At 42.6% G+C, this 26995-nt stretch overlaps 1 protein-coding gene across 1 annotated transcript in view; it reads right to left on the bottom strand.

Annotated features, from left to right (window-relative positions):
- DHX9 (DExH-box helicase 9) overlaps nucleotides 1-22329 on the bottom strand; it is a 41312-nt gene extending 18983 nt beyond the window's left edge. The window contains exons 1-14 of the mRNA XM_038413237.2: nucleotides 21902-22329; nucleotides 21552-21672; nucleotides 20492-20632; nucleotides 17524-17641; nucleotides 17162-17274; nucleotides 16532-16680; nucleotides 12328-12374; nucleotides 11041-11177; nucleotides 10115-10204; nucleotides 8301-8462; nucleotides 4763-4840; nucleotides 4208-4399; nucleotides 3145-3286; nucleotides 2520-2602 (exon numbers count right to left, since the gene is read on the bottom strand). Coding sequence (XP_038269165.2) covers nucleotides 2520-2602; nucleotides 3145-3286; nucleotides 4208-4399; nucleotides 4763-4840; nucleotides 8301-8462; nucleotides 10115-10204; nucleotides 11041-11177; nucleotides 12328-12374; nucleotides 16532-16680; nucleotides 17162-17274; nucleotides 17524-17641; nucleotides 20492-20632; nucleotides 21552-21672; nucleotides 21902-22038 — 1710 coding nt within the window. The 5' untranslated portion in view covers nucleotides 22039-22329. The remainder of the gene's footprint in view (nucleotides 1-2519; nucleotides 2603-3144; nucleotides 3287-4207; nucleotides 4400-4762; nucleotides 4841-8300; nucleotides 8463-10114; nucleotides 10205-11040; nucleotides 11178-12327; nucleotides 12375-16531; nucleotides 16681-17161; nucleotides 17275-17523; nucleotides 17642-20491; nucleotides 20633-21551; nucleotides 21673-21901) is intronic.
- Between the last annotated feature and the right edge of the window lie 4666 nt (nucleotides 22330-26995).

Raw genomic sequence — 26995 nt, 5'->3', positions numbered from 1 at the left:
TTACTGTCCAAGGCTGCCAGAAAAATTTTCATTTCTCCAGTAACCCTAACAATAGTAGTTGCTTATGTAATCTACTATTCATATGAACAGCACTTATATGTTACCTTCTCCTAAGAACATTTCAAAATAAACTAACTTCTGAAAAACAGCTAGCATATTAGAGAATTAAGCACCTAGTTATCAACTCCCTATTCTCATTTTCCCCCCTACCAGACTAGACTAGTGTTTCAGTTGCTTCTAGAGTGCCTCCTTAAAGTGGTTTTGACTTCCATGTCAACAAGCTCAGAACAGTTAACACGAAAGAACCCTCTACGCTTCTAGTTTCCAGTCCACATTAAAAAAATACAACTGAACAATTGCTGTAGTTCTACACACAGGACGTTCTACAACCCTAAATGAGAAGGGAGGTAATCAATGGGGCACTATGAAGTGGTAATCCAGACTATGAAAACATCTATTGGCTTAAGTCTGGCTTATCTATTTAGCTTGCCCTGCATTCAGACCACCTCTTAGTTTAAAAAACCACCAATTCTGTACAAAAATTTAACTACTCAATACAATACATGCCATTAATAGCATCTCTCCTATTAGGAGAGGAAGAGGTGCATCTCATCTAGTCTGGATGCTAAAAACGCATATACATTCCCTTGTAAGAGAATTCATAGTACAAATGAGGAACCTAACTTTGACAAATGGACTTTAATCATGTGACAAGATTCAACTCTCTGGTATGGCAAGCTGAAAGATACCATTAATGACTGCTTCTTGGAGCACCTAGTCCTGGAACCCATAAGGGCAGAGCCAATCCTTGATTTAGTCATAAGTAATGTGCGGGATCTGGTCCAAAAACAAATATAGCTGAACATCTCAATAATAAAAACCACAATGTAATTAAATTTAACATCGGGCAGGGAGAAGAGAGAGAGAGAAAGAGGACTGCCAAAGAAAGGGGAATGACGAAATGGAAGAGGTTAGTAAAATGGAAATTAAAAGGAACAGTCAAGACTGAAATGCCTGCAAGTTGCATGGAAACCCCACAGAGGCTTAAAACTGTATGTATACCCCCAATAAAAAAATAGCAAGAGGACTAAAAAACACCACTATGGTTAAACAAAGTAATTGAGATGGTTAGAGGCAAAAAGACATCCTTTAAAAATTGGAAGTCAAATCTTACTGAGGAAAACAGAAAGGAACAAATATTAGGAACCATTAGGAACAAGATAGCGAATGAGAGAAAATGATAACACTTTATAGATGAGAGAAAACTGATAATGAGAGAAAATTATGCCATTTTATAAATCCATGGTATGCCCACACCTTGAATACTGCATAATTCTGGTTGCCCCATCTCAAAAAAAGCTGTATTAGAATTGTAAAAGGCACAGAGAAGGGCAACAAAAATGATCAGGGATATGGAACAGCTTTCACACGAGGAGAGATGAAAAGGACTGGGACTACTCTTAGAAAAAGAGACTCTTAAGGGTTGATATGACAGAAGTCTATAAAACCATGACTGCTGTGGAGAACGAACAGGGAAGTGTTATTTACCCTTCACATAAGAACTACGGCTCACCCTATGAAATTAATAGGCAGCAGGTTCAAAAACAAACAAAAGGAGGACGTGTTCACACAATGCAGAGTCAACCTGTAGAACTCATTGCCAGAGGATGTTGTGAAAGCCAAAATTATAACGGGGTTCAAAAAACAAATAGACAAGTTCCTTGAGGATGGCTAATAACCCACTGATAGACCTAAGATGGTAAAGGGACCCTGGGACTGGATGACAGGGGATGGATTACTTGATAAACTGCCCTGCTGTGTTCATTCCTTCTGAAGCATCTGGCACCAGCCACTGTCAGAAGATAAGATAAACAGGCTAGATGGACCGGTCTGACCCAGTACAGCCATTCTTATGAAAACTAAGGTAAATTCAGGTAAATTTAAAAGTGTTTTTAATTAATTGTGAATAAATTCAGCACAATATCCCCACTTTTATATTAAATGTTGCTCATTTTGCAGTGCTTTCAAGTTTTCAGTTTGTTGCAGATTTTGGTACTCAAGATAAACTACTGCATTGTAGTTGTCAACTTGATGATTGTGGCTTAAGTACTAGCGTATTAAGTGGTATATTACTGTAGATAGGAAAAGGACAACAAAAATTTCAGTCTATCCAATTTTCCACTCATCTTTAGACCTAAACCACTTTGTACAAAGAGTACTTGCACTGTAGTGCTCTATTTGCTAGAGAAAGCCAAAGGGTGGAGGAGAGAGTCCTACTAAGACCTATAAAGGGACATAGGAAGAAGCTGTGAAGCCTTGATCGTCAGCTGGAAACAGTTCAGAAGTATTTCAACAAGTACTACAATTGAGAACAATTACAGAAAACTTAGATCTATACAATTTAGTAAAATGCACAATTCCCTTTCACATAAGACAAGAACACACACAGCATACAGAGTAAACAAAAACACGGGCCAAAAACAGGTAAAGCAATCCAGACCTCCAGCTCAGTAACTCACATTAATGTCTCTCTCATGGATCTCATCCACAATAACATGACTAATTCCACGGATCCCAGCTTCCAGTTTTCTTAGGAGGACACCTTAAAAAAGGAATTCACGTTAATGGGAATAGTAACAGCTGAATGTTAACATGGATCATAGCAGTTCAACCATTTATAACAAAGCCTCAGCTATGCTTTTATAAGGGTTGCCAAAATCAGTTTACATCAAGAACTGTGCACAACATTTTGAAATCCTTTGTCTACACCCCACATTTACACCTGTAAGTAATGAGGGGAGGGGACCCAAGTATTGAGACTAGAGAGACCACCTTTCCCCCCCAACCACCTCCCCTAACCTTCAGGGGGCTACTCCAAATCTCGCTTAGAGGGAATATTGTGGATATGGTATCTGATCTTTATTCATCCTCAAACCTCTAATGAGCCCAATGACCAAACTAAACTGGCACATTTCCCCTTCCGTAATTGGAGAAAAGTTTGCTGAACAGGTGAACAAAACTTGCCATTTTCTTTCAGATTCTCCCTGAAAACAAGGACTGTTTTCTCACTGTCATCAGTGCCACTACAGGCACCTACGCTGTTATTCAGATATTAGGCTGGTTGGGTAACAAAGCAATACAGACCTACAGTGCAGAACATCACACTGGCATGGGGGCGGGGAAGTACAGATTCAAATCGTACACTGTATCCACAGCTTTGCCCAGGTTCTTCTCCTCTCTCATATGAGACACGCTCTGCCACGGAAACTGCACTGATCCTCCTAGGCTGAGAGGTGAAACATTTTTTGCACATTGTAAAGATGAAATTGTGCAAACTTAACTACTGCATAGACCTACAAGTAAAGAGACTGGGGAAGTTAGCTGTGCTCTCTCCCCAGTGTTACAGGATAGTCATTTAAAGACAAATTGGATTGAAGTTCTCATTTTTTTTGGGTGCTCACCAATGCGAACTCTTAAAATACTCATGAAAGTAAATTACTAACAACATTGGCTTGAGCCATGTATACTTTGGACAGGAAATATGAAAGTTCTATACAGCTCTGCCAGTACACCTCAAAACATTTCTATATTAAGCAGACCCTGCTGCGCAATGTGAATAAATAGAAGCTAGGATTCAAGTCAGTAGCTGCTTCTAATGGACAGCATCACACTGCAGATACTGCAAGAAGCAAAACTATTTAAGCTGGGAATGACGGAGGAAACCAGACCACCAGAGAGATGCAAACTCAGTGTTTTCCTTCAAAAATGGTTCTTCTTGCATATGCCAGCTGATTTCCATATGCCCCCATATCCCTTATCTGCTGGATCCCATTCCTTCAGATAACCATTCGGTCTGACCTGCCCCACCTATCAACTAGGATATTCCATTACGAAGTATCAGAAAGAACTGCACTATGTATGCAAGTACAGAGTTTTCTGGTGCTGTCCACAAAGATTTCTTCATCAAGTCTTATCAGATACCCACTGCAACATGAATCATCATTAAACAGACACATGCATAGTGAGTTATGAATTTAGTGTAAGTAGTGTAGCAGATGCTTTCACAACTGTCTAGAATGTGATTTAGTTTCTCCAGCCTTCGTGAACTGTTTTAATTAAATTCAGATTTAATAGCATGTCCAGATGGATATTTTATCCTAATCCACCATGAGACCTAAATAATTTCAACTTATAACTTGTTCCTCACTTGTGTTACTACAATGTTGCATTCTGCAGCTTTGCCGTTTTTGATGTATTCATCCAGGATGTACTGTGGAACCTGTGTGGTTTTGCCACAACCAGTGGCACCACGAATGACGACAACAGGACTGTGATGGATTGCATCAAGAATTTCAGTCTCAAATTTCTTCACAGGCAGTGTCTCCCTCTCTTGTAGGATCTGAAAAGAGACCCAGATCTTTCCTGTAATATTCAACAATCCAACCCATTCTGCTCCCTAGCTACATCTTGACTCAGGATGTACTCTACTCCCCATTAGTGGGATCTGTGAACCTGAGAGAGCTCTTCCTGCAAAACCCATAATGGTAGCATTCTTGAACTTGGGCAAAACTTATTAAAGCAACCATTCCTGCAGCAGTAGTGCCCCACGCCTCTGAAAGCACTTGCCAGCAATCCCAAGTAAAACCCACAATCCCCAGCACAAAGAATGGTTTACTGCACTCAGAAAGAGAAACAACAAGAGAAACAAGGGCTAGGGTGAAGAAAATTACAGCAAACATGGCTTCATAGGCAGCAGACTTACGCTCTGTAGCTCTTGATCCTGCTCCAGGCGGTACATGAGATCATTTTTCAAGTCCATGCTTATCTGCTCTGGGGTGGCCTGGAAAGTACATGAAGGGTGAAGAGAGACTCGTTAGGAAGACATCTATTTAAATTTACTACAACTTATTTAAAATGAAAATAAACTTATTACATTAATGTGGTTAAGTAATACTAATGCAATGTTACCACAATAACCTTAATTCTGACCCATTACCTCTATATTTCATCATCCAAATATTCTGTATTAAGTTATATGTGCAAATCTGTTGTTATAAAAAGATGCAACTTGAACAAATCAGGAGTACAACATCAATATTACTTTGACAGTCCATTATCAGAAGACATCAAATACCTGAAACTTCCAAAGATAGGATATGGGAACCGATAGACCAGTAGTTTGGTTGAGTATTTAATCTCAAAGATCACATGCAGTAATCCTTCATGGTATGGCATTAAAATTCCATATAAAAGTTGACTTATGGGACAACAGGTTACTTCCCCTCATACCGCAAAAAGGGACTTGCTAGGTCTTCCTTGAGATTATCAGTAGAGATTCTCTTTGAGACACTGTGCCAAGTTGCAGCTTCCTACTCTACATAAGTTTGGGTGCAAGAATATATTTAAAAAAAAAAAAAAGATGAAAATGGACTTCTAATTTGCAGTAAGAGGCCCTTTGGAAAAGGCGACTGATGTGCAAAGATATGAGGTTTTATTTTTTAAAGCCATGATAGTGAAGACTTAGCTTCACCTTCTAATCAGTGATTACTGAAGAAAGGAGGCAATCCCAAAAGAAACAAGAGCTTTTCATCTAGTTCCCTGAGCTATCCTACCATTTCTTTACCTACCCAGACCAGCATGCTAGAGTTTGGATGGACCATTTTTCTAAAAAAATGGAGTTTTCCCAGAAAGTTTTCAGTAACAATCTAACTCTCTCTGTTTTAAGCCTAGATACAAATGCATTGTACTCTGACTGAATGGAAAAACTATCCATCAAGGAACTGCTAAAAAGTGATCACTCTGATGGCAATCTTTCACATGCATCATCCACAGATTAGCCATTCTGCAAAAAATGGCAGGATGCAGCAAAAACCTTAGCTGAACTACTACCTCCAATACCTAATAAGTAGGGCTGTCGATTAGTCGCAGTCACTCACACGATTAAGTAAAAAAAAAAAAAAAAAAAAAAATCACAAATAAAAAGATTAATCACAGTTTTAATCGCACTGTTAATTAATTTCAACTGGAATTTTATTGTTTATTTTTGAATGTTTTTCTACATTTTCAAATATATTTATTTAAATTACAACACAAAATACAAGTGTACAGTGCTCACTTTATATTATTTTTGATTTCAAATATTTGCACTGCAAAAGTGATAAACAATAAAAATTGTATTCAAATTTTTCAGTTCACCTCATACAAGTACCATCATTCAATCTCTATCATGAAAGTGCAATTTACTAATGTAGATTTTTTTTGTGTTACATAAGTGCACTCAAAAATAAAAGAATGTAAAACTTCAGAGCCTACAAGTCCATTCAGTCCGGCTTCTTGTTCGGCCAATCACTAAGACAAACAAGTTTGTTTACATTTACAGGAGATAATGCTGCCAGCTTCTTATTTAGAATGTCACCTGAAAGTGAGAACAGAAGTTCGCATAGCACTTTTGTAGCTGGCATTGCAAGGTATTTACGTGCCATTCGTATGTCCCTTCATGCTTCGGCTACCATTCCAGAAGACATGCTTCCATGCTGATGACACTCCTTACAAAAATTATGCATTAATTAAATTTTGACTGAACTCCTTGGGGAAGGATAGTACGTCTCCTGCTCTGCCATGTATTTCATATTACAACAGTCTTCGATGATGACCCAGCACATGTTGTTCGTTTTAAGAATACTTTCACTGAAGATATGATCAAATGCAAAGAAGGTACCAATGTGAGATTTCTAAAGATAGCTATAGCACTCAACCCAAGGTTTAAGAATAAGTGCCTTCCAAGATCTGAGGGGGACAAGGCGTGGAGCATGCTTTCAGGAGTCTTAAAAGAGCAACACTCCGATGCGGAAACTACAGAACCTGAACCATCAAAGAAAATCAACCTTCTGTTGGTGACATCTGACTCAGATGATGGAAGTGAACATGCATCGGTCTGTACTGCTTTGATCGTTATCAAGCAAAACCCTTCATCAGCATGGATGCACTTCCTCTGGAATGGTAGTTAAAGATGAAGGGACATGAATTATTAGCACATCCGGCACGTAAATATCTCGCAATGCTGGCTACAGCAGTGCCTTGAGAACATCTGTTCCCACTTTCAGGTGACGCTGTAAACAAGAAGCAGGCAGCATTATCTCCGGCAAATGTAAACAAACTTGTTTCTCTGAACGATTGGCTGAAAAGAAGTAGGACTGAGTGGACTTGATGGCTCTCAAGTTTTACGTTGTTTTATTTTTGAACGCAGGGGTTTTTTTGTATATACTTCTACATTTGTAAGTTCAACTTTTATGATAAAGAGATTGCATTACAATACTTGTAAGTGAATTTAAAAATACTATTTCTTTTGTTTTTACAGCAAATATTTGTAATCAAAAATATAAAGTGAGCACTGTACACTTTGTATTGTATTGTAATTGAAAATAGAGTATCTAAAAACATTTAAATGGTATTCTAGTATTGTTTAGATCACATGATTAATCTTTTTAATACTGTGATTAATATTTAATATTGCCATTGATTTTTAATATTGTGATTAATTTTTCAACTCTGCTAAGGAATCAATTAATCTCCGTTGCAAAAAGGAAGCTGCACCCTGCCGAGCAAATCTTGTGAGTGATATGAAGTACACATTCAATTTGCAGTATCATTCAAGGTTTTAATTACAAACATCTCAAACTTGCATATAATGGACTGTTGCTAGGGCTGTGTTTTGAAAAACAACACACAATTGTTTCAGCCAAGCAAGCAAAGCTCAGGGAGGAGATAGGGACATAAACCGGATCAGAAAAGTAGAAAACAAGACTCTTGCGATGGGTATCCTATTTTGACCAGGTTATGTTGGTACTCAAGTCAAGCCAGCTGCATCCGCCAAGCCACCATTTCCTTTTCTTTACTAGGCCACTGTTCTCTATGTGGCTGGAAGCCATGGCAAAGCAGACTGGTAAGAAAGTGACACCTGCTTGGAGCAGTTTCTCCTTTCAAAAGCAGGATTCCTGGGGATTGGGAAGACAGGCTGAGAATAGTTATAAACTCAAATCTAAAGAAACCTCTATGATTGCCTTATGAAATTAACGGGAACTGTTTAAGGGCTGCAAAGTGATAATGTGAAACAAAATGGCCAAACAACAGGACTAGCAAGGGGCTGCTGTCAGACAGCCAAACCCAAAATCCATTAAGTCAATCCAAGAAGTCCCATGGATTATCAGATCTTTCCCCAGAAACCTGGAAAAATGCATTTACAAGTTCCAGGAATATGAAAATAGGAACAGATCCATTCTAAGAAACAGCCTTAGACTTACATATGCCAGAGGACCCTCATCAATATTGCAGCTGGTCCAAGGGTTCCAGTTTGACTGAGGGGGTGACCATGGGACAACTCCCATTTGATTCTGTCTCACGGATGGTTCAAAATGGGCCAGCTTTCCAATGTTGAGCAAAACTGGACAGCTTGGATCTTCAGGCTACAAGTTCAGAGAAAAAAAAAGTAATTAAACTGGTAAGATTGATGAGGAAAAACAGTGTAATAAAGTGACTGAACTAGGGCTGTCGATTAACAAAAAAATTGTGATTAATCTTAGTTTTAATTGTTCTGCTAAACAATAGAATACCAATTGAAATTAAATATTTTTGGATGTTTTTCTACATTTTCAAATATATTTATTTCCATTACAACGCATAATACAAAGTGTACAGTGCTCACTTTATATTATTTTTTATTCCAAATACTTGCACTGCAAAAGTGATAAACAAAAGAAATTATATTCAAATTTTTCAGTTCACCTCATACAAGTACCATAATGCAATCTCTTTATCATGAAAGTGCAATTTACTAATGTAGATTTTTTTTGTTACATATGTAAAACTTCAGAGCCTACAAGTCCACTCAGTCAGACTTCTTGTTCGGCCAATCACTAAGACAAACAAGTTTGTTTACATTTATGGGAGATAATGCTGCCCACTTATTTACAATGTCACCTGAAAGTGAGAAGAGGCATTTGCATAGCACTTTTGTAGCGGGCATTGCAAGGTATTTATGTACCAGATATGCTAAACATGCATATGCTCCTTCATGCTTTAACCAGCATTCCAAAGGACTTGCTTCCACGCTGATGACGCTCGTTAAAAAATGTATATGTTAATGAAATTTGTGACTGAACTCCTTGGGGGAGAATTGTACATCTCCTGTTCTGTTTTACTCACATTCTGCCATATATTTTATGTTATAGCAATCTCAAATGATGACCCAGCACGTTTGTTTCAAGAACACTTTCAATGAAGATTTGACAAAATGTGAAATTTCTAAAAAAAATAGCTACAGCACTCAACCCAAGGTTTAAAAATCTGAACTGCCTTTCAAAATCTGAGAGGGACGAGGTGTGGAGCATGCTTTCATAAATCTTAAAAGAGAAACACTCTGATGTGAAAACTACAGAACCCAGACCACCAAAACCAAAAAAAAGCCTTCTGCTGGTGGCATCTGACTCAGATGATGAAAATGAACATGCATTGGTCCACACTGCTTTGGATTGTTGTCAAGCAGAACCAGTCATCAGCATGATGGTTGAAGCATGAAGGGACATATGAATCTTTAGAGCATCTGACACATTAGTATCTTGTGAGACCAGCTACATCAATGCCATGTGAATGCCTGTTCTCACTTTCAGGTGACACTGTAAACAAGAAGCAGGTAGTATCTCCAGTAAATGTAAACAAATTTGTTTGTCTGAGCGATTGGCTGAAAAGAAGTAGGACTGAGTGGACTTGTAGGTTCTGAAGTTTTACATTGTTTTATTGAGTGCAGTTATTTGTACATAATTTTACACCTGTATGTTCAACTTTCATGACAAAGATTGCACTACAGTACTTATATTAGGTTAACTGAAATATACTATTTCTTATGTTTTTACAGTGCAAATATTTGTAATAAAAAAATAAAGTGAGCACTGTAATCTTTGTATTTTGTGTTGTAATTGAAATCAATATATTTGAAAATGTAGAAACCATCCAAGAATATTTAAATAAATTGTATTCTATTACTGTTTAAATCGCGCAATTAATCTCACGATTAATGTTTTTAATTGCTTGACAGCCCGAATCTGAACCATATACTTACTTGTGGCATGACCTCAAGAGAAAGCTCCTGAATGATGCTATTCAGCTGATTTTCCAAATCAGGAGAGACCACCACTTCATAAGGCTCTACCTGTGAAATTAAAAATACTGTAATAAAACCCCAAGATATCCACAAAAAAAGGCTCGGCACAAGAACCTCACCGGAGAATATAATGAAACGCTGAGAGGCTTTTAAGGAGAGAGGTTAAAAGGGACACTGCAGCTCAGAACTCATTTATTAAAGGTACTTTTTGTACAAAATGTAAGTTTAACAGAAATCTATGTTTTTTAAAAACAGTTGTGTTTTTTTTTGTTGTTTGTTAAAATGAACATGTAGACATTCCTTTCAGTGTTTGCAATCAAAATACTGCAGTACTGCTAACACAAGAGAACCTGAAACTGATTGGTCTGCTGAGAAGTTAAATTAAGTTTGCCAGAAGCTGGGAATGGGCGACATGGGATGGATCACTTGATGATTACACCTGTTCCATTCATTCCCTCTGGGGCATCTGGCATTGGCCACTGTCGGAGACAGGATATCGGGCTAGACAGACCTTTGGTCTGACCCAGTATGGTTGTTCTTATGTTAAGTTGAAAAAATTATATTTTTTATTTTTAGTTTTACTATTCTAGAATGTGATCACAACTAAAACAAGCCCTTATTTTTCAATACGCCCACATTCCTCTCTGTTGCTCCAAGCACGCATGTGCACACACATACATACACACCAATACACATGCAGTTACTTCTCTGTTCATCCCAGCCACTCATCTTTCCCCAGATCAAAATCAATTTCTGGTTCTGGAGATCAGAAAATTGCATTAGTTTCCCAAGTTTAAACACAGAGCATAAGCAAGCAGGGACAAATTTACACCAGTTCACTGCTCCTTCTGACTCAGTATCTGCTTCTCCTATAGCAGACTCACTGTTTCTCCTTCCTTCTTCTTTGTCTGCCCAGTGTAGGGCTCGATGACCGCAAGATGGTAGAGCTGTCTGACCAGGGACAGAGCACAGGACTGTGCTGCCAGCTTTTTGTTTGATCCATGCTCACGAGCAAAGATTCCTGCAGCACACAAACATTAAGGTTACAGTAGCCAATGATGCACGTTGTCTGTGTGGGTAAACAGCTTTAGCATAAGATAGCAATATGAGATGGGTTTAGTGGCTACTTAGAAGCAGATTTCAGTAATGATCCCTACTGAGGGGAGGGACTCCCAGCTCCAGCCAGGCTGTAACCAACACAAGTAAATTCACAGTACAGTATTAATGATGGCAGGTTTACCTTATGGCATTCAGCCTACCCAGGCTTAACTGGGCTTTTTCACAACAGCTGTGAAAGCCAGGACTCCCTTACAGCACTCACCTGGACCAGGCTATGCTGCAGGCCCATTTTCAATTTCAAGGCATCAGTCTACAAATCCAGTAGAGACTTAACACTTGTTTTTCTTGTGTGTTCAAACACCTGACAGTTTGGTCATTTTATGCCACTACACTACATCAATTTTACTGCATTATGGACATCATAAAAAAAAAAGTGATCAATTGACTGATGAAGTTTCTAACTGTGTAGATAACTGCTGTAAGTTGAAATCACAAGAGTAAGACTTGTGTGCTTGGTATCTTTAAAAAAAAAAAAGAACCCACAAGTTTCTAACTAGCTGTTTTGAAATTGTGTAATTTTTGTGATTCTCCAAGGTTCCCCCCTCCAACCCCCACCCATCTTCCTCCACCCTAGTCCTGTACATCTCTATCCTAGGTCACTGTCTTGATACTTAACCTGAGCAAGATGGCTTCTTGAATGTTTCTAGTTCTAGCTCTTTGCTTGCTTTGGACTTTACTGCAATAGACTTCCATGAAGGCAGAGGCCAGCTCGTTAAATAATTCAAGCAGTGCAATATTACTAGATACCTGCATCTCTCTTGTGGTTGAAGGCCAAGTATCTTAAGCTATTTCACTAACCAGACATATGGGTATTTGAAACCACCATATACTATGTAACTGGTTATCACAGGCCATCCCTTTAGAGTGTACAAAGGAAAGGCCTATGTGTTTAGTGAACAAGCAGCTGGAAGGCTTACTGGGGCCCACTGGGGCACTGGCAGCAGTATATTATTGCATGAAATATCATCCAACTAATGTTGCATGTACTCATAATTATTCTCATGTTTCTCTGCTCTAAGACCCATAACTAGCCAGAAAAGGAGGACACTTACTTCTGCCCAGCTGCTTGACATAAATGGTCATTTCTGCAATAAAGCTCCTGTAACACACAGAGAGACACAGTTAAGCCTTTAATTCCTGAGCGTGGCTGAACCCGACGTTTCCAAGATGGCCAGGCTTTCCAACTGTTTAGACAAAGCTCATCAAAACTCAATTATAAAACAATTTCCTCAATTCTAGAACAAATGAAACATTAAGCCTTAAAATGTGTTTTTCTCTGAAAAACCTTGTACCATGACACATTCTCAATTGCGAGATCTTCTCCCTGTGTATTTTGAGCAGTAGATTCATACTTCAACTAATGACAAATACGATTCTAGTGCTTTTAATCCCATAAAAACTAATTCAGCTGAGTAAACTGGATTCTAGTTTAACTGATGGATCAATTGTTCCAGTTGCAGATCCAGAGTCTTCCCTTACTTGTACTCTATGCAACTTGACAGATAATGGGCTACATCAGGTGGTGGGGGGGAGAGGAACAGTATTTGGACTGATATACTAGTAAAATGCAGCTTAACTTTTGAACTGGAGTGTGACTTTGAAGGACTGGCAATTGGGAAAAAAAAAAATCAGGTAATTTGAGTATATCTGATCTGGACTCATGAACCCAGAAACCCATGTCCTCATTTTACAGGTACTTTTCAGGACAGAACCTTAAAGAAACTGACAGCACAAGACAACTATCTGATGAGCCTCAAAGAGGATGGATTTGGGGGGGTGAGGGGGGCGGTGGATATCTTCACTTGTTTACCCCGGATTCAGGGTATATATGTTTGGACACAAGAATAGGCTCCTATCCTGCCTGGAATCAAGTGGTGAAGTGTGACCAAATAGGCAGATAACAGAGTTGCCTTTGCATTGTAGTCAACGGTTCTGTTAACAAGATTCCTATATGAAGTACTGCCTAACACTGAAATCTAGGGCAATCTGCTCAGATTGCCCTCATTTCCATGTGTTCTGGCTTTGCCTTCAGTCAGAACACAAACATTCAGACTGCTAACCATATAGCAAACTCGTTAAAGAGACTACTGGTACATTGATTAAGGCTGTGATTTTCAGAGAAGCTTAAGGGAGTAAGACCCCCCCCACACTTCCACTGAAATTCAATGGGCATTGGGCACCTACCACACAAGTTTTGCCTTTTTTTTTTTTTTAAATTACAGCACAAATGTGTGTTCGAAGATTAGAAATTAAAATCATGTTATAACTTTGGGTTTAAACTTGCAAATCTGATCCAAGGTGTTTGGGCTCTAACAGATGCAGTTCCTCTCTGAAAACTATGCCTCTGGTGCTTCCACTGCTGCAGGCACAACCTTGCAGCTAGGACACGGCTTTGATTTCTCGCTGTAAATAAAACAAAGGTTAGGTGAGGCTTTAAGTTCAATGTTAGACTCCTTCCTGCACCACCAGTGAACTGACCTTCAGGCACAGCGGCTTCATGAGTCAAAGGCCACTGGCTCTCAGGGATACAACAGCCACCCTTTCATTAATGACACCGATGCCAGTATGTTTCTCAGCCAGGCTTATAGTCAGCACTCAATCTCATTCTCCTCCACCTAAGGGGGGAACAGCGACACCAGAAATCAGTTTACAATAGACTCCCATGTGATTGCTTAGTTCAGCCTAAGCAGAAGCACATGTGTGAATGAACACAGATCTCTGGTGTCGCCGTCTGCTACCCCTTTCAGCATGAAACAAGAGCAGCAATGCTGTACCCAGACTGTCAGTGGAGCCCCAAAAAGGTAAAAGTCTCATCCCATCATTTGCTAAAATACTCATTTTGTATTCTGTGCACCAGAATTTCTACATTTACATTCCTGTCACTCAAAATAAATCCTCTCTATTCCAAATATACGCTATTATCAAGTACTTGTACCCACTCAGTTTTGAAGGGACAGTGACAAAAAAATCCACTGAAGATACATATTTCGCCTTTAAAATTCCTCACTTATGGAAGAATAAAACTGACACTATATAAAAACTATTAAAAAATCAGAACTGGCAAGTTATACATAGACTTGGAAGGATTACATTTTTATTGGTAAATGTCAGCAAGTTTAGCTATCATACACATACAAATGGACAAGACATTACCATCAATGATAATCAAAATTTACAGATAAGCAAAGTAAGAAAAATGCTGCTTGAGAACTTAAAAGGAAAATAATCTTAAACCAAACTCTCTCGACATGTGATATTTACAATTAGTGTTTGGTTTCTAAAGCTTTAACTTTCTGAATCTCAGTGTCTGTCATTAAACAACTGTTTGACACACTCAGTTTTGTGCAACTGAAAATTTAAAACATTGATGTTATGTGTCAAAATTATTTTAAAAAAATCGAAAACTGAATTCTGCCAAGCCTAGATATATGTGAGGACTGTGCTTCCTGAAAATACTATCACCCCACTTCTGCAATTCAGAGATACAGTGCAACTGTTCCTCTGCTTTTACTGTATATATACCAGAAGGATTCATCTAATATACAAATTTACTCCTGGCCTCTAATATCAGAATAGGTCTGAAGAGTCAGATGCACTGCAACAGGTTTCTTTCACAATCCACTCTCTTTCCAACATGCTGATCCACATGAGAGTAATCCATACGAGCCTTCCTGGGAGTAATAAATACTACACCCTGGAATGCTCTCTGGAAGAACAGCAAGCGGGCTGAGAAACATACTAGCACCAACCACCACCCCCACTTTCCTCAACTACATGGATTTTAAGGTCTCCACCCACAAGGGACCCATACCACCACATACACTAACAGCAACCTGCAGATTACAGAAGTAAACACTCTGCTGAACAACACTTAGAACTTGAATTTTATGTACTCAGTAGTATACAGTTAGTCCTCACCCCATTCATTTGGGAGAGGTAAGTGCCCAACATTTGGAAACCGAAATGGAAGTGAACTGACTTGAAGCAATGGCAATACAAGGTTTACATGAATACCAGGATGTCTTGGCGTCAAACACAATGTGTTCGTATATCTGAAAAAGATTTTTATGAAATTTCCCACCATTAATAGGAATTGACTGGAGAAGTACTTCAGAGTTCCTGGCAATCTTCTGTGAGTAGATCAAGGGATATTGGAATCAGAGAAAACAAAAATCCAGCCGTCTCTTGATAATAGCATAACCTTCAGAGAACACATTTGGGATGGCAAAAGGCATAGTGCCTTTCAAAAGGCTTATCTAAACAGAACTGATGTATTAGAAAACAAAGTATGATAGTGTTTCTCACCACAAAATGATTCTATTAAGATAGAAAACAGACTTTCCCTGCCACAAGAAGTTTCACATTTTTGAGAAAAATGTGTCCCAAGTTTGGATGAAAACTCAAAATTATGAATTTTTCCACAGAATGGAAATAATTCCATTTCAGAAGAACTGAAATAGTATTTTTCAGCTTGCTGCCTCACTCACCAGGGAGCCAAGCAGCCTAGAATCCTGACCGGTTGGCAGGAAACAAGGCTGGCCAGCCTTCCTGGTTTCTGCCAAAACTTTCAATGCAATCAACACATTCCCACAGAACACTGATTCCACCGAATCAGCATATTTCAATGGAAATTTTCAACCAGCTCTATCAGTAATTATTAAGTATCCATTAGATACATTCCCTGCTTAACCTAATTTAAGCATTACACATTAAATTAATGTTTCCTTAATGCATTTTATAATGAGTAGCACAAATGATTTACTGCTGAGATAACTGCTTAGCAATCAAACTGAGACCTCTCAGTTACCCAGATCATAGCAATTTTACCACTATGAAGTGCAAAAACAAAAGGCATTTCTTTAAGCAAGTGCCAAAACTACCAAAGATTTCTCCACAGTGTCATCCATATCCTAGTGCCAAGGATCTCTTCCCCCTCCCTCCCAAGGTCCAGAAGCACAGATGCCATTCTTCTAACATACTGGATAGGACAGTGCAAAGCCAAAGACACTTTAAAATCAACTGAGAAAGGAAAAAAGGAGCTGCTGAAGATTAACATGAGGCACAATCCCCTCTTTCCAGGGACTACTGCTCATTGGCTTTTTTTTAAGAGCTGTTGACCAAGGAAAAAAAGCTTTCCCACATAGGACTGCAGAGTACTACAAACTAGAACAATAGGATAGCTCCCAGAAAGGATTCCTCTTGCCCATAAATGTTTCTAACCCTTGTTACAGAAGGATATGAGTGAAACTAGCAAACCTGTTGTGATCAGGCCCCACTTGAGTGTATTTATATTCTCCCTGGACCTTCTCCTTTTGGAAAAACTGGTTCAGACGCGCCTTAGCATTCTCCAAGGTCCAATTTCCATGAAGACCAGCATTTAAGTCCACTTCTTCTGATTCCAAGGTCTAATATTGAAAACAATTTAAATTTACTGGCTCTAACCGTAAAGATTTGTTACAAGTATGTTTGAAACAAAATTTAAAAGTCAAGTTTCCTAATTGGTCAGTGTGCCACAGAATAGTCAGGAATTTTCACAAGAAATCTAAGTGTCTTTAGGGCCTCAAGACTATTTCCTCAGACTGCAACAGCAAAGAGTCTGTCTAAACAATATAAATGTTGATATGACAACAATCTAACCATCAGTGTACCCAGAATTATATACTGTTACTAATTTAAGACAGTAAATTAATTACAGTGGTTAGCAGTTTGTTGGATGTTAACAGTAACCAGATAGTTCCTTCACTGATAAATCTTCCGCCAGTTAAAAAGGTACAAAATACTGAACTCCTAAAAATTACAAGCATGGCTGCAAATTCTAATCAATAATTAATGGGTGTGGAAAATACTTGTTTCAGAGCTAAAGAAGAATTAGATAGGTTAACTTACAGCCTGTGCCTCCTGCTCCTCCTTCCTTGAATAGTAATCCTTCAGATTAGCTCCACGGTCCCACTGAGCTCCACCATAGCCAGAGCTTCCAAGTCCAGCAGCCGGACCACCACCTAAGGGGGGGAAAGAAGGTTAACCCCTCTCCTAACAATTGAGATGCATGCTGAGAAGTCAGGTGCTCTGAAGAGGAAAGATAAAAATTTGAACTGTTCCCAGCCATGCCGCCAAAATACTCAACTACTTTTAGTTATCTTCTTTATGAAGAAACACACATAGGAGACAAAGATACTATAAGGTAAAAAAATGTATCACACACACATACGTATATATAAAATGTAAGTTACAGATATTCAAAGTCTTACCTGTTTCACTCTTCAGTGCCAAATGTGGAGGAAGAGGTCCGCCCAGAGTAGAAACACGTTCTCCAGCATCTCCCCCTGCTACAGGCACTATTCCATCTGGAGCATCAGTAGCTCCTACCTGGGGGAAGGGAAACAGCCCATGAATGGGAATGCCACCAACTTCATATAAAATGACAGAACTTTTCACTCAACCCTCATGTCAGAAAAGTTGTCATACAATTTAAAGATACGTTTGTTATAGAACACTGTTGTCAGAAGCTTCCATTTAAAACATTTAAAAAGCTTGACTGCTGAGCATTTAAGCTCTTCCAGGGGTCCTACTGAAACTCACAATTTAACATTCATAGATTCACAGAAGTTGCTTCAGGCGACAGGAAAAAAGCGAGCTTATGGTCCATGGCTTATATAGCCATGATACAAGGTACACTGAATGCACTGTATAATTACACACAAAAACCTATGTTAAAAGAACATTATTAATATTGCAAAAATCAAGCACTCAAACGTTAAGCAGTTAGCTAGACAACCTTAATTCAGCCTCATTATACACATGCATTATAATAGTCTAATTACACAATCACACATAGTTTTCCCACAGGACCCCAGCCCATTCAGTTAGCAGAAAGATCTAGGAATGAATCATGGTTGTGTTGTGAAGGAGACTGGCCATAAGACACCATTCTTCATTTGCTGTAGAAATTGGAAAATGGAGTACCTATTGCGGTTTCCAGGACACAGCGGGCCTAAGCCCACCAGTATCTAAAGGCCCTCCCCCAGGCTAAGGCAGAGGGGGACAGTGAACCTAGGCCACAACTGAATACTGGGGACAACAAATGAAAAAACAGGGATGGGAGTGAAGGTCATAATGTGAAAAATCAGGGAACTGGAAGGGGACCCCAAGCAGAGAACCCCTGACAGCACCCAGGACCGCTCGAAGACATCCAAGGAGTCTACGGACACTGCCCAGAGGAAAACTGCTCACAGACATGACTGCACTAGGGATCAGAAAGTAGGCCCCACAGTCGCAGAGCACCCCCCCGCAAACCCCTGCCCCCAGGCAAATTCCTCTTCTGACCATCTTGGCCACCACCATTACAAGGTGCAGTGAATGAGGCAGGGGACTGAAGAAAGATATAGTCTCAGGTAGGGCAGGTGAATGCTGCCTAGAGAAATAGATTCTAGCCCTGCCTCTACCACAGAGTTCTTACATGATGCTAGGCAAGTTACTTAAACCAAACTTTTCACAGGTGGTCATTAACTGAATGTTCCTCAATTTCTGAGTGCCTGACTTGAGACTCAGGGTCTGATTTGTAGAAGTACTGAAGTCAATGGGAGCCTGTTTTATAATGCTAACTATTCTGAAAAGACAGGTCCCAGGGGACTCAAAATGGGCACTCAAGATTAGTGACTATTCTTGACCCTAATCTCTCTGTGCCACAATTCTCCATCTATAAAATAGGGATAAGATGAACCTCCCATCTCACAAAGGTTTCTCAGGTGCTGCCAACCCTGCCTATAATAAATCAGGGCTTGAAAAATTCACTCACTAGTAGTGAGCAGGAAGCTTTTCCTGATGAATAGGATGATCAAAGCTACCAATTTCTTCTGATCACAAACTTCCATTAAAAATAATCTTCATAACTATGGGATCTAGACTCTAACCAGGCAGAAATGGTACAGCACTGCTTGCCTGGGTCTACCTGCCTCAGCAAAGCTATGAGCAACAGACCAAAAGACAAGATTACCATCAATTTACAGCTGATATTCAGTGTTCTGTGGCAAAGACATACTTGACACTCTTACATCACAATTGCTTGACGAAACTATGACCAGTGCCAGCGGTATCCAAAGGAAAAGACAACCCAAAAGCAGCAGAAAGCCACTGCTTCACAGGAAAAGGGCAATATGGCTGAGGATCTTAAATCCATTACTGGTTTCATTACACAGAGATGAAAAATAGCTTATAAAACTATTAGAGCAGTCATAAGAGACTGGCTCCTGCAATCTCCTCCAGTATTGTATTCCTAGGGGAATTCTGCACCAAAAAATTCTACATATTTTATTTGTCAAAGTAACAATATCATCATACCAGTTTCAATTATTTTTGGTCATTTATTTCAAAATACCTGCCAGCAAGAATGTCTGTAACAATACAGACAACAAAAAAGATTCAGGAAATGTTTTTTGACAAATAGATTCCTTACTAGGCATATTAATACAGAACTCCGAGTAATAATTCATTTAAACTACAATATAGAACCATACTTCCCACACCCCTCAGAAGCGATGCAAAGACTTTGGGGAGCCAGGAGTAATGGAGGAGCAGAGGGAGAGGGAAGTAAATTGCTGAGAAGGAGCCTGGGTACAAACTTGGAGGGTTGTTGGGTATGGGTGGGAAAAGTATGGAACAGGGAGAGATTGTTAGGGAACTTCCCCCATGCAGACCCCTAGCCTCTCCTATTCAGTCAGGCATATCTGCCCCTTTCCCCATGTGTTCCTGCAACCCCGTCCACATGTTCCTCCATCCCCACTCAGACACCCACTCTCCCCCATCCCCATGTGGTCCTGCAACCCTCCCCGTGTCCCTGTACCCCCAACCAGCCACTCCCATGTCCCTGTGTAGCCATGCACCTCCACATTCAGCCCCTGCCTTAGTCTGTCCTCCCCCACTAGTCCTTATAAGCCCATCTGCCCCCCAGCAGCCCCATGCTACCTGTCTCCCCATAGCTCCTGTTCCTGGGTCTACCTTTCCTTTCTACCTCAACTCAGGCTGAGGTGGAAAGCCTGGGTCTTCTACCTCACCTTAGGCTTTCCCCTTCCAGGAGCAGTGGCCTCTACATTTAGATCCAGAGGTCCCAGGTTCAATCTCTGCTGCTAACAACCTACCTAGCAGCACAACATTACAAGTTACCTCCTGAGAGGATCAAACCTGCTCTGATCCATGACAGGTGGGGACAAAGATACTTACCCCTAAAGCTGGAATTTCTTCACTTTTGATTTCATTCAACCGAACTAAATAATTAAGGAAGTCCCTAGCAGCATTGCTCTGTGCATCTTTCTTGTTTGTGGAATTGCCCATTCCAGTGTAGTTAAAACCTTCCACCCGAACCTGCAACAGACAAAAAACGGATTCTCAGGTAAGTGTTTACAACACCAAAACCTCACCATGTGAATACCCAATCAATTCCAATGGACTCTCAATCAACATGGAATCTCAGCCGTTTCTATTCACTCCTGGCTCCCTTACTAGCTGAGCATCTTCCCCAGAGCAGACAGCTGGGTCTCAACTTTTTAAGTGCCAACGGCTTTTAGCCATGCCAGAGGCTGTGCGCGTACCCCACACCCGCTCCCCATTATTTCTTTTCTGCTTCTGTGGGCAGTAAGTCATTCAGGATGTCAAACATTTTTATTGGAACAGCAGCTAGGGCTGAAATGGGGTTTATTATGCTGGCACGTGTTGCTGCTTGCCTCAACCAGATCTTTGCGCTAGAGATAAATTGAGCGTAGGGCCTGGGTTTTGCTCAGCCAACAAACGTGAAGTGGCAGAAGCCGGCTAATTACACTAATAAGGCCCCTCATTGTAAACCACTGAATTGTCCAAGGTGGTGCATAAATACTAGGCACAATACATGAAAGGGCCGAGCCTGTAAGCAGAGCCACCCAGGCACCGCTCCTACTTTTTAGGTCGAGAAGGGGGAAAGGATGAGGTAGCAAAATGGCCGTGGAGCCAAAGCTCCTTTCCCTGGCGTGGGGCTGGACGCAGACGGGGGACAAGGAGCGGGTGTCCATGCCCGGGCGGCGCTGACGGCATCCTTGACTGGCCCCTTAACTTCGACTTGCGCAGCTACACCCCCAGGCCTGGCCCTGCCCCGGGCGGTTACGCCCCGCGCCTGCCGGCCCGGTGTGCGGGGACGAGCCTCGCCGAACAGACGCCAGGCGCGGCGCCGCTGTACGTGCCGCCAGGGCCGCGCCGACGCCGCGGTGAGGCGCCCCCGCCCCCGGCCAGCCCGCCGCGCCCAGGGCCGCACCTCACACATGAACTTCTGCCGGTTCTTGTTGCCCACGGCGCGGATCTCGTAGGTCGGCGTCACCTTCCTCTTGCCGCACCAGGCGTACAGGAAGTTCTTCACGTCCCCCATGGCGCGGCCTCTGCGGGGACAGCGCGACCGTTAGCGCCGCTGGGCCAGGGCCGGGAAGCGGGCAAGAGCCGCGCGCCTCTCCAGCACTGGGCGCAATGACCGGGGACGAGCGCAGCCCCTGCCCAACGACAGCGCATGCGCACAAACACAACGCACGCTACGGCACCGCGCGCTCGATCCGGCCCCTCTTCTTGACCCAGCCCCGCCCCTCCACCTACAGCGCATGCGTGCGCACGTACGCGCCCCGCCGCAGGGAGCAGGGACGCCCGTCCTGCCCTAGGCTCCCAGCTCCTCCCCGGGGTGGGCTGGGCAGCCGAACTGCGGGGCGAAGCGCCTCGCTCGCCGAGCGCCACAAAATGGTGGTCGCGGGGCGCATGCGTAGAAGGGGTATCGACAAAGGCCACCGCGGCGGAAGGCAGGGAGCCGCGCCCCCGCGGGTGACGGACCGGCCGCAGGCCTAGTTCCGGGGCCCGTCCCTCCACACCGCCGGCGGGGCCGCTCTCAGCGTGGCCGGTCACCAGCCCCTTCCCGGCCCGCTGCTGTACCGGGGCGGGGCTCCTGGCGCCTCACACGGACCGCTCTGGTTTTTGCGCGGGACACGAGCCGGACCGTGCGGCGGCCCCGGGCTGGCGGGAGCGCTCGGGCCCTGCTGCTCCCGGGGGAGTGGGAGTTCCGCGGCGGATGGGCGCTTCCGTCGGATGCTTTCAACTCTTGGGTCGGCGCTTATTTCACTTCCAGGAGCTGACCGGCTCTTCGGACAGCGGGCGGCTTCGGCGCTGCCCCTTCGCGCAGCGATTGGCGCTTACAGGCAACGTGCTGAGATCTCCCCATAGTCTTCCTGCAAAGCCTAGGGAAACGAGATTGTTTGGGGAGAGGGAGTAGAAGTTTCCAGATAAAATACAAGCTGTCTTAAAAGAAAACTTTAAAAAACAAAGCAGCTTTCAGGCTTCCTTTACACATTTTTTAAAAAAAAAGGGGAGGGGGAGAGCCCAATTATTTAAAAAAAAAAAAAAAAAGAGCCAAGGTCACAGAAATGCATGAGATGAAAAATGAGGTGTTAAAGCTTTGTGCAGACATAGGGCCAGGCGTGCCACACTGGGACAGCAGGAAGAAGGGGAGGCGTTTTAGAAGCAGGAGGGAAATTATAAATGTCCTAGTGAAACACACAACAACGTTTTTCATCACAAGTGGGGGTTGATGAAGATCCTGCTGCTGGGGGGGGAGGGGCGTGTAGGCAGGGATGGTGTAAAGCAGGGATCTCAAACTTAAATCCCCACGAGGGCCACATGAGGACTAGTACGTTGGCCCATGGGCTGCATCACTGAAAACTTTTCATACAATGCTACAAAAGTATAGTCAAAAATGAAGAGTAATATAATATGCTATTAAAAGTCAATGTATTGACTTTTAAAAAACTGTAATGCAAAGACCGGTTTTAATAAAATATAAACAGTAACGCCCCTCACTCAAATGACAAAACATGCGTTCACTTTTAGAATTACTTTGGTTAAAGCCCCCTCTGACTCCACCCCCACTCAACCCCTTCCATGAGAACCTGCCCCTGCTCACCCCATCCACAAATCCCCACCCCATCCCGCTTCTTCCCCCTCCCTCCTGGAAAGTCCGAAGCAGGGGAAGTGCTGGAAGGTAGGCGGAGGAATGGGGAACTTGGCCGCTGGTGGAGTGGGTGCCTCTGGCAGGCTGCAGGAAATAACTCTGTGGGCCGTGTGTTCGAGACCCCTGGTGTAAAGGGTCTGCTGCAACTGAGTTTCAATATAGAAACTCGACCAAAGCTGGGTTTCCTTATAACCAGGGCACCTTACAAACCTGGGCCTTGCTTAAACTAAGTTTTCTGGTAACCTTTCACAGGGGGAGAAAGTCCTACACTGAGATGCAGTAAGAACTCAATCCTGTAAATTGAGCAATCTAGCACTGATCCATCAAAGCACTGATGCCAGGGGCTGTCCCTACCCGTACGCAAAGTACACGGCTGCATAGGGCACCAAATTCCCTGGTGCCCTACGCAGCTGCATGCTGCTCCAGCCCCAGCTCTGCCTCTTTCCCATGGCCCCCACCCCAGTTCCACCACAGCCCTGCCTCTTCCCACCCCTGCTCTGCCCCAGCCCAGCCCCCACTTCACCCCTTCCCCAAAAGCCCCTGCCCTGCTCCGCCCCAGCCCTGCCTCCACTCCTGCGGCTGGCAGCAGGGCCAGGCCTGCGCTCACCAGTGGTGGGAAGTGTAGCGACCTGGCCCCAGCAGCGGTTGAGGGCTAGGGGGCAGTTCCCCCCACCCCACCACCGCAGAGGCCTGCCCCCCGGCAGGGGGGCTGTGTAGGGCCCCAGAATAGCTAGGGACAACCCTGACTGGTGCACATACTTAACTATAAGCAAATTAGTAGATCCATTGAAGTCACTAAGATATTCACTCCCTTAAAGTTAAGTACATGCTTAAGTGCTTTACTGAATTGGGCCCAGAATGTTCAGTCCCTCTGGGGGAGAGCAGAAGGAAAACCAAAGTTGGTAGAACAGTGCTTTATTGGTATATTTAAAACTTGTAACCTCATCCTGTAGAATATTCTTTCAAATCAATGGACTGCATGTAACCATGGTGGGTAAGCACATTAGTTAGAAGTTTCTCTAAGCAAGAAAAATGCAGTACGTTAGCTATATGCAGAATTATTATAGCAGTGTTAGTCCCAGGCTATTAGAGAGATAAGGTGGGAGAGGTGATATCTTTTATTGGACCAACTTGTGCTGTTGAGAGAGACAAGCTTTCAATCTTACACAAACTTTTCTTCAGGTCTGGGAAACAGATTTGTTTCACCTTGTATTTAGCTGTGACACTCACAAAGTTTGTCTCTCCTTGCTTAGTGAGGCTGAAACTTCCAGCTAATGTAGTTAACCAGCGTGGTTACATATTCCATTGAATTGAAAAGACAATCCATGGTATGAGGTTACAAGTTTTAAATACCTCACCCACCTTGTCTTTAGCTAGACATTTCAGAAAACCAAACAAAAGCACGAACATCCAAATCCTTGCCCTTAAGGGCAGGAAGCTAGTGTTGATGGGGGTAAACTATACTAAAAGTGAACAATTGATGGAAACCATTTTTGACCCTTTGCTAGCTGAGAGGAAAAAACCCCACAGTCCTAGATATAGAATTTCTGGCTCTGCTTCAGCTACTGTAAGAGAGACAAGGTGGGTAAAGTCATATCTTTTATTAGGCCAACTTTTGTTGGTGAGAGAGACAAGCTTTTGAGCCACAGAACTCTTCTTCTGGGACTGGGAAAGGAACTCCCAGCAAAATGCAAGATGGGTAGATTGTTTAGCAGAAGTAGCTAGTATATACTGTAAGGGACCATTCAAGGTAGAGTGACCTGTTAATACCTCTGCAGTCATAGGACAAAAAGAGGGTTAATAGGTTACAGATCGTAATAGTAAATTCTATGTCTTTGTTCGGTCCGTGAACTTTGGTGTCTAGCAGAGCAATGAATTTAAGCTCTCAGGCTCATCTTTTGAAAGTGTTCTGCAGTTTTCCTTTGCGGATGAGGACTGTGAAAAGTGTTCACCCAGAGATGATAGGTTGTTTTTTTCTTTCATCATTTTCCTGTAAGTTCATTCAACAGCAGAGTGATGGTCAATTTTCACCCACATAGTTGTTGTTGGGGCATTTAGTGCACTGAATAAAGGTACACCGCATGTTCTGATAGGCATCTATTGGATCAATGGATCTTCAAAGGCGCGTTGTGGATGGTGTTGATCATTGTAGCAGTAGAGATGCATCAGCAGGTTTAGCATCTGTTGTTCTGGCAGGGTCTGGTAATGCATTGATTTGGTGTGTCCTGGTCTGTGGGGAGCTTGCAAAAGAGTTCAGCATACAAGCCTTCATATCTGTAGCTGCAGCCTAACCTGAGATCCTAGCACAATGGCTGATTTTTTCCACCACTGGAAACTTAGGCCTAACACAAAAACCTCCATGGTAACTGCTTTCCATCTGTGCCATAAAATTGCTAATACCAACTTTGATGTGCAGTTCTGAGGTGAGAGCGTCAGCCAGGAGGCTAACCCAAAGTATTTTGGCATTACACTGGATCAGAGTTTAACCTTTCGACAACAGCTTGAGAACAACTGCGCTAAGGCCAGGTCTTTGTTATACTTTTCAGAAAATTGGCTAGAACAACATGGGGCTCTAGTCCATGGACCCTATGAACCACAACAATTGCCTTAGTATATTCTGCAGCTGAATATTGTGCACCCGTGTGGTCTCACAGCAGTCACACTAAACTCCTTGACGCTCAATCCAACTGTTCCACAGGCTCTGGATGGGCTGCCCCTCCCCTCCCCTCCCCACACACCTTCCTGTTCCCCATTGGAAGTGGGAAGGAAGCTGCCTGGGATGTCTCACCTCCAGGAAGCAGGGTCCAGCTGCCCCAGCATCTCAGCTCTGCTCCTTGCCAGGAGCTTGACAGCCTTGTCAATTTCATGGCTCTGGTTCCCAGTGGGAAGGGAAGCTGCCTAGGGTTTCTTGCTCTCAACTGGGACCTGGGGGGGCTGCTGTACTCTAGCCGCATGCTTTTCTTGTCACTTTCACCACTGGAGCCATGACATTGACAAGAGTGTCAGCCAATGCCAGTGTCTACACCGACACTGCATTCCATAAGCCCTGCTCTCATGGAGGTGTTATGTTGGCATAGCAGGGGAGTTACATTGGTAGGAGGATCATTTCAATGTGTACACTTCCACGTTTTGTCAACAAAACTGTAGTGTATCTCAGTGGTTCTCAAACTAGGGCCGCCGCTTGTTCAGGGAAAGCCCCTGGCGGGTCGGGCCGGTTTGTTTACCTGCCGCGTCTGCAGGTTAGGCCGATTGCAGCTCCCACTGGCCGCAGTTTGCTGCTCCAGGCCAATGGGGGCTGTGGAAGCGGCACGGGCCGAGGGATGTGCTGGCCACCCTTCCTGCAGCGGCGAACCATGGTCAGTGGGAGCCGTGATTGGCCAAACTTGCAGACGCAGCAGGTAAACAAAGTGGCCTGGCCTGCCAGGGGCTTTCCCTGAACAAGCGGAGGCCCTAGATTGAGAACCACTGATGTAGATAAGGCCTCAAATACCATAAATATTTTGGTTTTGACTGATTCAATAACACCAGAGCAGGAAAATGTTGGATTTTTTTATTTTTGTGGTTTTAGTCGAAGTTGAAAACCAATTTCAGAGCTAGTACTGTGACTTGCAGCCCTAGCTACCCCAGAACTAGCCAATAATTAGAGCTGAGAAAATTTTGGAATTTCCATCCTGCCAGATGGGATAAAAAGTTGAAATTATTTTTTCAGAACAAAA

Source organism: Dermochelys coriacea, chromosome 8 (assembly GCF_009764565.3).
Source record: "Dermochelys coriacea isolate rDerCor1 chromosome 8, rDerCor1.pri.v4, whole genome shotgun sequence".
NCBI lineage: Eukaryota > Metazoa > Chordata > Testudines > Dermochelyidae > Dermochelys > Dermochelys coriacea.
Note: the sequence above shows the minus strand (reverse complement) of the source record. Positions and strands in the feature narration are given on the sequence as shown.